General features: G+C 42.6%; 1 protein-coding gene across 1 annotated transcript in view; it reads right to left on the bottom strand.

Moving 5' to 3' along the window:
* LY75 (lymphocyte antigen 75) overlaps window positions 1-13,535 on the bottom strand; it is a 48,080-nt gene extending 34,545 nt beyond the window's left edge. Inside the window, exons 1-11 of the mRNA XM_075028595.1 lie at window positions 12,723-13,535; window positions 10,031-10,405; window positions 8,855-9,028; window positions 8,417-8,581; window positions 7,777-7,887; window positions 5,877-6,017; window positions 3,940-4,128; window positions 3,092-3,249; window positions 2,050-2,160; window positions 674-762; window positions 146-318 (exon numbers count right to left, since the gene is read on the bottom strand). Coding sequence (XP_074884696.1) covers window positions 146-318; window positions 674-762; window positions 2,050-2,160; window positions 3,092-3,249; window positions 3,940-4,128; window positions 5,877-6,017; window positions 7,777-7,887; window positions 8,417-8,581; window positions 8,855-9,028; window positions 10,031-10,405; window positions 12,723-13,314 — 2,278 coding nt within the window. The 5' untranslated portion in view covers window positions 13,315-13,535. The remainder of the gene's footprint in view (window positions 1-145; window positions 319-673; window positions 763-2,049; window positions 2,161-3,091; window positions 3,250-3,939; window positions 4,129-5,876; window positions 6,018-7,776; window positions 7,888-8,416; window positions 8,582-8,854; window positions 9,029-10,030; window positions 10,406-12,722) is intronic.
* Window positions 13,536-15,247: the final 1,712 nt, after the last annotated feature.

Here is a 15,247-nt window from a genome sequence, read left to right as displayed (position 1 = left end):
TTAAAACTATTGGCTCATTTTCCAAAAAGTCCATAGAATTCTGAATGACTATTTTATTTCATGCTTGGAGTTCTGTAACATGGTACTCCAATGCTCGCTCAACGTAAAATGATAATATTTTTACATACTTTTTTGTTAAATTTACCTGGTTGCAAGGAATTCCAGTTAGTGTATGTCACAGCTTCAGTTTTTTCCCCATCCACTGTACCCCAGGAATATATTCCTGATTGGCTAATATCCTGCAAACCAGTCCAGAAGTATTTTTCTTCAACTTTGGTGTGTTTTCTAATTAGACTGTTTATAAATTCTTGCTCAAATCTGAAAATTGACAGATTAATTTGAGTCAATATTTGAAAGATATCTGAAACTACTGAGACAATTTGAAAACCAGGCATATTATTACATGAGTTAGTTCAAGCGGTTGTCCAGGCAGTCCCGTATTCAATGTGGGGTCAGCAGGCTGTGAATACACATCCTTCCAGGAAGGTTGTACCCTGTAGGTTTACCATTGTCACACCATGGAAAACACGGTTTGCTAGTTCTCTGCAAAAGCAATTCTAGCTCTATTTTTTCTTTATAAACCACTAATTAGCATACAGAGGTCTTAATCTCTGACTATATCTCCAGGATCGTACTGTAATACATGCCCATAAAGTACAGAGATGTGCTTTACCTGTTCGTCACTGTAAGATTGCACTGTGCTCCAAATGAAACTTCTGTTTTATAAATCTTGTAACAGTAGTTTCCATGTCTCTCCCATCCCTGGTTAAAGAACAAAAAACATGTTTATACATAACCACCTAATATAGGCATTATCTACAGGACAAAATAAATCATTGCTAACATTGGTTAGTGCCCACGAGCTGGCACAGCATATAAAAGAAAGAAATGCAGTGCATCACATACAAGGTGCAGTATCATCAAGTCTCAGATTCACAGCTCTAAGAAATGAAGCAAGCACGGGAATAAAATACACCACTGGTTTAGCTCGACTGTGCAGAGTCTTCTGACTGCTATGTGCATTTAAAGAGAGAAACACAAGGGCAACAGCTTAGTCCTATTCAAAACAATAGGAGTTTTCATGCTGTTCCACCAATGCCAAGATTCAAACAGAGGAATAATAAGAGGGTATTACTAGTGTTTCCTTACTTCTGAAAAAAATATTTCATACAGAAAATAGAGAATTTTTTTAAGTTCACACATTATTCAAATCTTTTCCCCTATATTTACACTGAAATTTCAAAGAACGCTAATGTGTTACCTCTTTGCTAGCCTACCAATGCCACCAGTGTCCGAACAGCACAGCAAGCTGTAACTCTACATGCTGCCCGACTCTGAAGAGACAGAGTAAAAATACCCCCAGGTTGTGCAGAAAGACAGACAGGAGGTAAACATGTTTCCTGTTGCAGGCAGTATGCCACACAAAACTGAACCAAAGGACTCCAAAGTAGCTAGTAATACCATCCCAAGATTGTTCAAAACAGAAAAGACTTCTTTTCAAGACTTATTTATGCTGTAACATGTTATACTGTAAAAAAAACCAAAACAAACCAACAAACCCACAACACAACAAAAAGCTGAAACAACCAAAAAAACCGCCCACCTTTATTCAAGTCAAAGAACAAAAATGAGAGCCAAATGAAGTGTAACAGAAACCTAATTTTGATTATCAATTTCTGCATATCTTTATGTTGCAAAGTGCTTATCCTAAATTTTAAAACATACTTAAATCAAAAACCACAGAACAAATGGCATTAGCGATTACATATCTAGTAAAATAATTTTTTTTTTCCAAACAAACAAATAAATAAACCACATCATCTCCTGGGTCCAAGCTCATAATACTTTCATCAATAGAGTGGTAGTACATCCAAAGCCTGCTTAGGAGAATATGAAATTTGGCTCATGCTATATAAATACCCTTTTTCAGCTAAAACGTTCCATAGATTTTATTGTACGGGCAAGAAGGAAATGGGAAGTAGAGGAAGTAAGTGATTTTTTGCAGGTTTCTGAACCAAGTGAAAGTGTAAGAAATAGACTTCCTATTACCTCTTCCAATGAACAACTTCTATCTGATTTTGTTTCATTCAAAATCTCTCCTTTTTTCTTGCACACATATTTCAATTTTTCTTCACAGGATTTGACTCTCCACTGTCCCAGCTGTGAGAAGGAAAGGGGAAAAAAAGTATTTAAAATCTAAAAATCTCAATTTTCATAGCATGGGGGCTGAGTTGTCATAAGAGGAAAAGCCAAAATGCCTCCAGCAAAAATACTGCGGGTGGGATGCCCTGGATTATATGCATAGGTGTACATTTGGAAGGAAGAGACAAAGCTGACAAATGCGGAGATGGATGGATTCTGGATCATATCTGAAAAGGGAAGAAAAGGCCAGGGTGGTGCCAACTCTCCCAGATTAGGGAGGGAATGGGTGCAGGGGGTGTGCTCAGCTTACTGCGGAGATGGGGACGAGACAGCTCAGAGGAGCTGGGCACATGAGCTCCACTGCCAGCCTGAGAGCACAGCAAGCAGACGCTTGCCCCAGTTTTCTACTCAGTCTGGGAGATGGGATATAGCCTGCTTTCCTCTTCACTCACCTTTGTGATCTCCTTCCCCCACCCACCCCTTGCTCCTTCTGTACTGTATCCCCCCAGTGTCTACCCTCTCTTCTCTTACCGAGGTATCTCACTACCCATCCTCAGAGAGGGTGGCCCAAACTGGTCCTGGAGATGACTGAACCCAGCTTTTCCTTTCAATAGTTCGGCCCACCTCCTTCCTAGCTCCCTGCCCCAGACACGCAAGAATACGGTAACCCAAAATGCAGAGTGACAAGGACAACCGACTGGTCAACAGCAGTGGCAGTCTCAGAGCTGTGAGCAATTTCTTCCATTCTTTGCAGTACACAGCGACCAAGTGTTGGCTACATAATTTTAAGAAATTTGCTTGTAGAAAAATGATTAACTGTATTTTAAAGATTATTCCAGAAATAAAATCAGTTATCTGCTTGAACCCCCTCCTTGACTTTCACACACATCAATGTTGCCTCTAGTATGATTGAAAAAAAACCCTAAAAAACCCAACACTGTATTCCTACCTCGCCTGAATATGACACACAGTTAGGAGTGCTGTTAAAAGGAACTTTTGGTTCATTCTGATCCCAATATGTAAAAACCACAGATGAGTGATCTGACCATTTGAACAAGGTTGGTACATCTTCATTCCTGAGACCCATCCACATTTCTTCCTTAGCATCTGTAATTTAAAATTAGGAGAACACTGTAGTTTCAAAATAATATTCAAACTAATTGGAAAGGAATGTGAAATCAGCAAAATTAGGGGTTTTTATCGCTATACTGCACAGCATAAATGCCACAATTTCTTTTCTTACAGCGAGAAAGGGGATTTGAGACAAGTGCAACGTATTTTCATTATCTTGTTTCTTAACTTATGTTTATGGATATGAGTAAGTTTCACAGAGAGGGTAACAAACAGAAAAAAACCCCAACCCAGAAATAATGAACACACAAGCAAAAAAACTCAACAAAGTGTAATTTTTGGAGTGCAGACAAAAACATAAGACCAAAGGATACAGATAACATTCATTAGTTCAGTGACCCAGTAGTCAAAATACTCACCCAACTATCTACTACTCTCTTTGAATGAGAAAATTAAACACAAGGTACTAAGCAACCAGAGGTAGGTTAGCCCAGTAAATAAATAAATAAATAAATAAGTAAAATAGATCAAACCAAAACAAGAGCTAACACAGTGGGCCTGGACCTGAACAGCAACACTCAGCACCAGCCTGTGTACAAGCTCAGCATTAACACCTTCATTTAAAAGCTAGAAGTTATGACAATCATATGCTAGAACATGGAAAGCGGTTTGTAATTTTTGGTGTGCAGCACTTGGTGCTTGACCTTCACAAGTATCTCAACTCACCGTTATGAAGCTTTGTAACAACCAGTTCGACATCTGCTAATGAGTGTATGCTGATGAGGTTACTCTTATTTGCTTTGCACAACTCATCTGCTGTACTCCAAGGTGCCTGGTTGTTTATCAGCATGTAGCAAAAACCATTGTGGGGAACCCAGCCTGAATCACAGCGAGTATCCAAGTGTCTCCAAAACTCTAATAGTGAAGAAAAATGGAATTAGAGGCTTTTGTTTTACACTGGCTAGTGTGATGGGTTGGCATTTTCTTCATGTTTTAAATCTGGCAGCACCTTGAAAACCAGCCAGAAAGCAGCAATCAGAATGTGTTCACATCTCTTCAGGGTTAACTTTTTAAGAAAGGGTCACAGTTTAGTCAAGCAAATAGACTTGACTGAGCAGCGTTATGGGGATTTGTAATATTTTGGGGCCGTGAAGCTGGCAGAAGGAGAGAGAAGTTAGCGGGAATGAAAGTAAAAAGCTGGAATGCATTGCATTAAGCTGGTCTTAGTGTAAGTGAAAGGTTCAGAAGTAATTGTAAGCAAGATTTCAAAAGCAATTAAAGGCAAATCAAGTTACTTCATTACAGGACAGCAGCTTCAAAAAAAGTTGCTTGTTTTGTTCTAGCAAGGGTCTGCACTTTCATAGGGCATTATTATCTATATGCAGTATCACGCATAAGACCAATTTTGAATAACTTGCAATGAAACAAATGCTTAGTTTTAAATATTTTTTTCTTCTGAAAATGAAGATATTCAAGAATTCCAACTGTTTTTAATGCATGCTGAAAAAGGTGTATACTAATAGCCTTTCTGGTTGGAAACACACTATAAAATACTTCAATCACAAGAATTTTGTTTTTTAATTAATAAAACACTGTATAAATACTGGTAACAACTCCACATACCCCACTGAGGAGCCAGAGAACAGATAAGGATGGTTAATTGACAGCTAGTTTTCAAGGAATCATTGAAAAATTTGAACCAGTTTAGTTAAATTTAAATGGCTTATTACTTTTTTTTCCCTGCAAGGCACACACCCCTCCTGCGGGAGCTGAAGAGAATGGACCTTAGCCAGAGACACTCCATGACACTTTCCACCTCCACGACACTGCTTCATCCCTCTTATCCCCTAGTCCTCCCCCTCATCCAAGGACAATCACCTTCCAGTAAAAATTTTCCCATGAGAGCCCCACAAGCATGAGCCCTGGAAAGTGGGTAAGGCCAAAGAAGAAGAACATGGAAGAACAGGCCATGGATATGGGAAGGGTGGGACATCCAGGTGTAGGTAAATGGCCAAAAGCATGGAAGCAGTTGTACGTCACAGCTGGACATTGTAAAAACTGAAGGACTCTATATGTGTGTGTGTGTGTGTGTTTAGGGAGGAGATAATAAATATCTCATAAGAGCTGTTATGGATCCAGTAAAGATTACACACTGGGCAAGCTACCAATTCTTGCACCCTGATTTCCAGCGCTGGGCCTGGTTTCAAAGGATAGTAAGGTCATTTAACTACTTCTATTTGAATTCAACAGAGTTTGATCCAAGCCCCAGATAGGTCCCATTTTATGGCAATATACGCCAAGAGTGAGAGAAATGGGCTTAAAACAGAGATGGAAAGGTTCGAGGTGCAACTGCCAGTTCCAGACTTTCAGTAACACATGAAAGAAGACACAAGCCATGGAGGAAAACATGATGAAAAGGGCAGGACTGTGCTGGGAAATGCTTTACATGTGAATGAGAAAGCTGCAAAAAATGGAAGCTGTTTGTGATGCATCAGCTTAACACTGAAGATACAGAGTTTGCTTCTGCTCTGCTAAAAAAATCCAAAGCTGTTGCAAAAGAGTTTTGGCAGAGATGCCTAAGATGGCTTGGGGAGGGAAAAAAAGACTCCAAAGTGAACATTACACTCATATTAACATACAAAAAAAATTGCAAGCTGTCCTACCTGGAAGGCTCGAAACTTCATTGAGTGACTTTTTGCAAATGTATGGAAGTGGAGTCCCACAATGGTAACTCTGCCACTGACCTGAGGCAGCATTCATCACCACACAGCTAGTCCCATCCAGTGGGGACAAACTCTGCATATCTATAGACAGGAACAAATAAAAACCAGAAAAGTACAAGTCATCAAACAGTAAGGTAGTGACTCTTCTTTTTCCTATTGGTTTTCAATACAAGAATAATATACTTTGCATAGTACAGCACTTTGTATTTGAAGAACATAACTTGCTTTGAATGAAGGTACCCGTCCTACCATAGGACCCACAGAAAGTTTTTTGTAAGAGAGAAAGTTTCAGAATCAAGGAATCTGGACTTCTCTTCCAATGTTTAATCATAGAACCAGGAGGAATGTTCTATTTACAATACAACAAACCCTTGGCTGAGCACTTTCCCAGACTAGAAACATCTCAGGGGAGAACCCTTTCTGCAGCCCTCAGTTTCCTTTGGCAGCCCCTTTCCAGCCCCACTCCAAACACAGCTTTGCATTCCTTCTCTCAATGCTAACCATAACCCTTACCTTAACAGAAACCTGAGACAAAGCCCCAATTAAAAATGTCACAGAGGAGAACTCTTTTTTGCAGTTCCCAGCTTCCCTTGGAGCTCCTTTCCACTAACACTTTCTGGCTTTCTCTTTCTTTGAGCCCCAATGCAAACCTGAGCTGTGTCCTACACAGAGCACCCCAGCCCCCCCTGCACTGGGTTTGTTCAGTCTCACATAGAAAAGGCTCAGGGTGGATCTTAGTTCTTCATGGGAGAGTACAACGGAGACAGTGCCAGGCTCTTTTCAGAGGTGTACAGTGAAAGGACAAGAAGTAATGGGTATCAAGTTTTCTGGTATCAACTTGCGCTAGCAAAATTCCTGTTAGATACCAGTAAGTATTTTTCATAAGACGGGTAGACATTAGTATGTCTTCCATGACTGCAGACTAAATTATGCCACTGTAACTCAGGATAGTCTAGACTCCAGCTCTGCATTACAGTGCCACAGCATCATCACAGTTCCAGAAGAAGGTGCAGCCAGTAGTACAAGCAGAAGAAAGGCCCTTAACCTTTCCAAACAACAGACTACATTTAGAAAATCTCACAGAAATTTCTTAGTAAAGCTTTCAAAGAACTAACAGAAACCACTTATCTTTTCACAGAATTCATGTTGCAGCACTATTCTAGAAACTGAAGGAAAAAGAGAATTCCACTTTAAAAAGGTGAAATTCAGCTTGAATGACAGAACATTATTAGCTTCAGTATTGCTGATTATTATTCCTCCAGGATTCTCATATATACACATCCGTGGCATATTTGTGAGAATATTACAAATACATGCTGAAAATTCTAAACAAACAAGACTCTCACCAATTCTACTAGGAACTTGAGACTAATTAAAAAAGGTTTTTCAAAGGTTTTATACTTCTTTCGTATTCACCTCAAAACAAGTTTAAGCAACCCTGAAGTTTAAAAATGAGTTAGGCTTCTAAGTAATGTCAGGCCTTGCACATACATCAATAATTGTAATATTTGAGGGAAGCCAATGCCATTTTGTCAGTGGGAAGAAAAATTTAGCAGCTAGAGAAGCTGTAGATTCTTTACTAAAATGGACCTCAAAGATACTATTTAAATTTTACCTTTTTAGAGATTTATTAACCTAATCATCCATAAATACAGAACAAGTGCAGAAAGATTCACTGGCTAGGAGGAAAAGATGTTTTCAAACTTTTAACAGAAATGGAACAACAACGATAGTTTTGATGAAGTCTGATAGAGAAGGGTGGTAAAAAAAAAAAAAAAAAAAAAAGTAAAATACTAGTTAGTGTTGTGAATATCATTAATACCACCAGAAACATCATTACCTGGATGCCAGTTGAGAAAATTCAAAGGTTTGTGATCTGACCACTGCCAACCTCCAGAAACATCCAGTTGATTTAAGCCAATCCAAAAGATCTCAGCAACGCCATCCTTAGCTTTATTTTTAAGAAAACAATTAGTACAAAATGCTCATCTTTTATTGGTCTCCTTTAAGTTAAAAATGTGATCTGAAAGGCCATGCATTTGAGAAGAGAAAGATTGCTACTATCATCAGACACGCAAACTTTCTTGAACTGAGGAGGAATTTACCCACACACGTCTTCCCTCCCAATACCTTCAGATGTCTGTCCTTTGGTTTTGTATTCCCAAAGGCACACTGGTAATTCCCCCAGGCCAAGCCTGAACATCAGTGAGGACAATTTCATAACAAGTGGGTAACAGGCTGTTGAAACACCAACATCCACTCTGCCCTGTATTGGAGATTTTGGGGACGTTTCTCATTATAAATATGAGCAACAGCTAACCACTACAATGAAATCACACAGATAAACTTAAAAAAAAATCTCTGAAATGAGATTAGCATTTTTGCTACACAAATGAAAGCACCGAAACTAAAATGCTGTCTTCACTTTATGTTAATTTGTCAAGATATCCTGATATTCTTATGTGAATAATTACACCTACCTTGTATGTAACTTAATTCAGATGCATCTTGGATGCTAAGTAAATCTCCCCCTTGTCTTTGACATGAAATATAAGCTTCCTTCCAAGAAAGAGCAGACTGTGTACTAAACTGGTAGCAGCTTTCAGACCCCGGATCACGTTCCCAGATATCATGACAACCATCCTCTGTTTAAAGGAAGCAGAAAGTACTTGTAACTACAACTATACTGAAACATCATGAAAGTTTCAAAAGAAAAGTTGTAATACTGAAGGTCTACCGATTTTTATATTGGTAATCACATATACTGCAGAGCGTGTACTGATTGTCCTGTCAATGCTGCAACAGAAAAGGGACCTGCTTTTACTCAGCTTAACAGCAATGTGCTACACCAAGGTGGAGCTGTACATACGTAAAGTGACAGAACACTTTTAGGACAGCTATTTAGAAACCCAACGTGCCTGGTTGTAAGCAGATTCCCCATTTTCCATCGTGAGTATAATCTTCAGATGTGGCACACCATTTCCCACCCGTATGCATTTCATCCTGAATGCAGTCATGATGCCACGTCTTATTATACAGAAAGGGGAACTCACAGGGTTTTCCATACGAGTTCCCATCTTTGGTATAAACCTCTGCAGAGGGAAAAAAAAAAAAATATCAAAAAAATAATCAAAGAAGTATATACAAGGTGTCTAGGGGAGGAAAGAACAACAAATCAATGTTACTGCTTGTATAGACATAGTTAACTCAAAAGCATGCAAATCACACTTGTCTTAAAACACGGTCTCTTGTTGTTACAGATAATATACAGCAAAGCCAGAACTGGAAAAAACGAGAGGAAAATATTTTTCTGTACTTTTTCTTCTGAGTGGGGCATAACACAGCATAAACTCGTTTCCCCCCTTCTTGGTAAGTTAGGGATAAATACATTGTCCTGTTGAAATCCAGGTGGTTTGTACAGCGTACTACATAACAAGGCTCTAGGAGTCAACACATACAGGAGAGGTAAAACATTTCAAACTCGAGCCTACTGGGGTCTTCATACTGGCCACTCTGAACAATTCAAATACCAAGAAAATTCTGCTCTTAGATATGGTAAAGCAAGTTTTCACCACTTCTTCCAGCAAGCATGAGACTTCAGATGAGACTGGCTTCCATGACAAGTGGACAGACTACCAGACCAAAGCAAACGGATGGTTCCTGACAGTCCAACAGACAGCAAGCTAGCAGCATACACTGAATTTGATTTTACAGCCTATCAGCAAAGAAAATATCCTCAAACCCTGCTAACAGCAAAATTCCCATCACTGTGAAGAGGACAGTGTCAGTTCTGACAAGGTGGTTGATATTTCATAATTAAATAAGCTCTTACTAAAAGATGGGGGAGGGATTTAAACATGATAAGCCAGCCACTGGATAACACAACTTCTGCAGTTGTGCATATTTATTTTTTTATTAAAAACAGTTAAAGTTTCATAATTGAATATCAATATCTCTCTACAGCAAAACATTCTATTGCTTTACTAATCAGTCTTTTCATATGATTAATTTTAAGAATTTACTGGCACAGATATACAGCAAAAAGCCCTTAACACAACAACAAAAAAATCCTCCAGTCCTCTGTGCAAACTTACCATGGTAAGGATACTGACATATATCATTGGAGGAACTGTTGCTTCTCCACTGGTCTGTTGCATTTATGCTTGCAGTTACATAGTTACTCTTGGTAGTCACTTTGTACTGAGATGCACCAAGGATAGAAGCATCAGCACATCGCCACCACAGCATTAGTTCTGAGTTACAATCAACCATTTTCAGGCGAGACAGTGATTTGGTGAATATATCAAGTCCCAGGCACTGCTTGGACCCCAAATGAAAGAGGCGATTCTGGGATACCCATTTCCATAAAGCTTCACTTGTGTCCTTGCAGTCATCTATCACTATCCGTGAGTTTTTAACTTGTATACACTTGCTCAGTGTGTCATGGCGAATGGTAAAAGCCTCATTGCCTGTATAAGAACAAACAAATATTCACATATGGATATGATTCAGTATCACTTTCACAGGAAGTTCATTTTTAAAAGTGTAGTCACATTCTGAGACATGCTACCAGAAAAGTACAGCAACTGCTGTTTGTACATTATACTATTTCTTTCATATAATCCATGTTAAGTCCATTTTCCTGCTCTTTAGAGAGTATTATTTACTTTGGGGGGGGGGGGGGGAAGGGGAGGGAACGAACCTCTCTCAAAGTTATTATAAAATCAGGGGAGATAAAACGAGGTTGTTTTCTAGGTCCAATCCTATGAGTGAAAATTCGTCCTTTCATTTTAACACATACTGATTGGATCAACCCCTGATTAATTTGCAAGCTTACTGGGTAGAGAATCTTGACTTCATGCCTATCTGTGAATGCAGTAACACACAGCAGGTACCATAAAATGTAAGTAATAAACATCACTTAGTAACACACAGCATGACAGGCTCATACGTGAACCAGTTTGTGGGTGCAACTGCAGTATTACTGAAATAATTGGCACTGCTTTCGGGAGAGAGTTTTAGAATGAATATCCCACCAAAGATGCCACACAAAGATTAGGAGTATCATTTTCAAAATTATACAGGAACCCTAGTTTCATTTTCAGCTGTGACATAGCTTGTTATTAAAAAGGAAAAAAAAGTTGACAAAGCATAGTATACAATTTTTAAAAGATACGGATCACCCTACTGATACAAGCTGACACCTCTGCCAGTACAAGAACGTCTCTATGACAAGTGGCAGTAGGTTTAAGCTGAGAAAAAAAAATGCCCTAAACCTATTTCTATACCACAATAATGATGGCCCCACTGTAAAAAACTTTCACTAACCAGGCTAAAATGGACCTTGGCTGTCCCAAACCCACAAGGCTACTACTCTGGTGTTTAAATAAGGAATCTGCTGAGTAGTGTTTTGTATTTAGTAGTAATGCACTGTCAATCACATTCCTACTGCGTTTTTTTAATATGACTTAATAATAGGTTTGGCTGAACAGCAAGGAAAATATTCAGTGATGTTATGCAGTGATTTTTACCACTACTTCCCAGTATACTCATGAATTTTCCACTGTGTAAGTGCCAAATAGTATCTAAATAGTACTGAGCTGGTCAAACTGTGAAGAAAAATCTTTCAGTCAGCCACCTACTGGAGTGACTTTTTCTAAATAGCACATTTCAACCAATTGCCTCATCTTCTCTATTAACTAAACAAGAGATTTTAACAACCAGTCCTGCTTTTGTGGCATCTTTTTACCCTGTGCTTTTTCAGCACTATATCTGCTTTTTGCTTTTTATTCTCCCTTCCTGACTTTCTTCTCCTTTTCAATTCCTTTTAATGTGTTCTCTGACTTTTCTCAGATCTTCCCTCTCCTCATCTTCTTTCACTTCTTCCCCCACAAACCTCGTTCTGACATCAGGAAGAAAACCACTTTTTAAAATTCCCTGAGAAAAATTGCTGATACCGTCTCACCAAATCCCCCCATACAGCAATTTATTAATACCGGTGCTCAATTACTCCAGTTCAACACTCTTGCCACGCAGTTTTACCCGACACCTTTAGCTACAAACCCGAGCCTGCTACTGTCAAAGGATACAAAAACACGCGAGGTGCAACCATCCAGCAAAGAGCTGAACTCGTTCCCCAGCAGCTCTCCCCAGGCTAGCGGCTTTTGGCTTACAAGAATTTCCTCAACGTCAAACTTTTCCACCTGCTTTCTGAAAGGCTGGGTAAGCCTCCTGCCTCTCCCGCTCCGCGCATAAAGCAGCGAATAAAAACGACGGCTTGACGCCCGGCGGGGGACCTGCCCGAGTTCGGGTCATTTCTCCCCTCCAGGTAAGAGGCCGAAGGCCCGCCTCCCTCCCACCGCTCCGCTCCGCGCCGCCGGCCCGGCGCTGCCCCGGCTCGGCCCCCGGCACCCCGGGCACCCCCGGGAACCTGGCACCCGGGGGCGGCGGGGCAGCGGCCGGCTTTCACGACGCCCCAGTCGAAGCGCGCGGTCCGGGAGGAAGGTTTGGTTTTGGTTTTTTTTTTTTTCCTCCCTTTTCCGCTCCTCCTTCTAAGTTTCCCACGTTGCTTCCACGCAGTTGGACTTTGCCACCCAGCGCAACGCCCGGAGGCGCCGGGAAGCGTCGGGGCGGAAGGCCCGTCACCGCGCCGCCTTCCCCCCTCAGGCGCCCGCCGGGGCAGAAAAGAGCTTTCCGCGCCCCCCGCTCCGCCGCGCACCCGCGCAGCGTCTCCCCCCGCGCCCCGCCGCCCTCCCTCCCTCCCTGCAAGGTGGGCGCCCGGCTTACCCGAGGGTTGTCGGCGGGCCGCGCAGCAGGCGAGGAGCCAGGCGAGGCCGCAGGCGGCCAGGCAGAGCCCCGCCGCCCGCGCCATCCTCCCGCGGCGCGCAGGCTGCGCGGAGCGGGCGCGCTGCCGGGCTCGCTCTGCCGGAGCGTCGCGCCCGCCGCCGGCTGGCCGGGACGGCGAGCGGCCGGCCGGATTGGCCCGCCCCGGGGGAGCGTCACTTGTTGCCAGGAGAAGAGCGGCCCCGGGTTTGCGGCGAGGTGTGGGGCGGGGCCGGGCCGCCTGGGCGGTGGCCGGGTGTGAGGGGTCGAGGCGGCGGGGAAGGGCCGGCCCCGGCGGGAGCGAGGTTACGGCTGAGGGGAGGGAAACGCGGGAGAGGGACGGGGAGTCGCGGGCGAAAACGGGAGAGTAAGGACGAGGAGAACATGGGAAAATGAGGAGGGAAAGGGAGAAAAAAAAAAAAAAGAAGAAAAGTGAAAGAAAAAAAGGAAGGAGGAAAAAAAGGAGGAAAACCCGAGGAAAAAAGAAGAAAAACCAGAAAAGCAGACCTAAAAGAAGCGTTTTTAGGAGTTCAGTTGGGAAAGAAAGGGAAAGCATAAGTGGTAAAAGCGAAGAAGTGAAGAGACTATAAACCAAAAGTAATAAGTAATGGCAGGCGCTGAAGTAAAATACCTAAAAATGGAGCAAATAATACATTTCTAAACGTTTCCCTGCGTTCCTCACCCCCCTCTGGCTGCCGGGCCACGTGCCGGCCAGGCCCGGCGTGAGGGCCGCGACGCCATCCCCGAGGCAGGGAGCCCCCGGCCAGGGGCTGTGGGGCACGTGGCAGTCCCCCCCACGGGGCAGGGGCCGGGGGTCGCCGCCCTGTCGGGAGGTGGCCGAGGCGGCCTGGTGTCACCGTAGGGTCCCTCCGTGCCGCAGCAGCGCTTGCGTCGGGGAGCGGCTGGCAGCAGGCGCCCGGTGCAGGGCCATGGCCCTCACCGCCGCGGGGAGCGTCAGGGACCCCCACGGCCAGGCCTCAGAGCCCTCCCCTCCCTCCCCATTACAGACTTGCCTCTGCATATTTGCCCGTAGGAGCTAACTGGACCTTTGCAAAGCTGAAGAGGGAACAGAAGCGGAGCGGGCAGCCTTGCCATACTTTCTAAGAGTTTTTAGCAGCTAAAATTGCAATTGCCTGAGCCATTGCTGCCAGGGAAGGGGGAGGAGGGGATGAGATTGGGAGCTGTTGAAATAACTGTTGCTGAGAAAATTACCATGCTGGCTACAGGAAGTTACATAAACCAAAAATAAAAACATAAAGATGCAGAGAAATGGTTGGCCTGAAGGAGGAAAAGAGAAAGAAGGGGAACTGAGTGTAAAATAGTCGTGTCTGTTTATAGCTGCGCGTTGGGTGGTTCGGCACTGACCTGGAAAAGCTGTATAGCTCGAACCCCAGCTGTGCAAGAAAGCGCTTGCAAAGTCACAAGAAAAAAATTTTTGGCTAGGAAAATCCATTTTGATTAGACTTGGAGGAGCAGTCGTTCAGGGAAAGAAATACTAGATTTTCATGGGAAGTGCAATGTGCAGTCTGTTTTACACGTTTCCAATGTGCCCATCATGTAGGAATCTGGACACCTGGGGAATGCAGGAGTTGAGGGTGTGCTGGGCTGGGAACTGGACGGAAAGACAGTGAACAAAACCAGGCATCTGTAAGTGAGCAAATGTTCTCTCCTGCTGGAAACAGCAGAGGAACACCTGGCAGCTCCTGCCTTGGCAATTTGAAAAATCAGAAATCAGGTTCAGGCAGGGAGGGGTCCGTAGCTGCAGCAAAATCGAAGCTGTGCTACCAGAAACAGTTCGTTTTCTGGAAGAGCAAACCTTTAAAGTTTCCATGCAGAGAGCGGGAGGCAGAAATTCCCCACTGGTGAGCCTGATACAAAAGCAAGCTATTGAAACTAAAATTAAATATGTGGTGGGATGGTGTGTCTCTTTTTAAATAAAACGTCATAACAAGAAGCAGTAGATGTGAACACTGCATCCCCATGAACCTTTCCAAATGCATGCTATTTTCAATGTAATAACTGACTGTCCCAGTTTTGGTATGGAGAGTCATAAAGAGCTTAACTTTGAAACTAATAGCGTGCAGTGCATATTTATTGAACATAGACCAGCAACTCTGAAATTAACGGCATCGTATCTACCAAACATGTATCAGCAAATACGTACATTAATAAGAGGGGAGGTTCTCTTAAGGTATCTTAACATATATAACATATGCTCTCCAATATGCACTTCCAATTTGAGGTCCATTTTCATACCATGTTGGATAGCATAGGATCAGACCCTGATCCTGACTCAAAAATTAAAGAATGCCCAAGGGTAGGAAAGATCCCTGTTTGCACTGGTGCCTCTTAGTTTCAGTTTTGCATGCATGTGTGTGCGCTACACTTAAACTCTGTCATACATTAACATAAGAGGAAATACACAATGTACAGCCCTGGTGAGCCCACCAAAGTACATCCCTTCCCTCTGCCCCCAGCCAAGCAGCAGA

This window comes from Buteo buteo, chromosome 5 (assembly GCF_964188355.1).
Source record: "Buteo buteo chromosome 5, bButBut1.hap1.1, whole genome shotgun sequence".
In the NCBI taxonomy this organism is placed as follows: Eukaryota; Metazoa; Chordata; class Aves; order Accipitriformes; family Accipitridae; genus Buteo; species Buteo buteo.
Note: the sequence above shows the minus strand (reverse complement) of the source record. Positions and strands in the feature narration are given on the sequence as shown.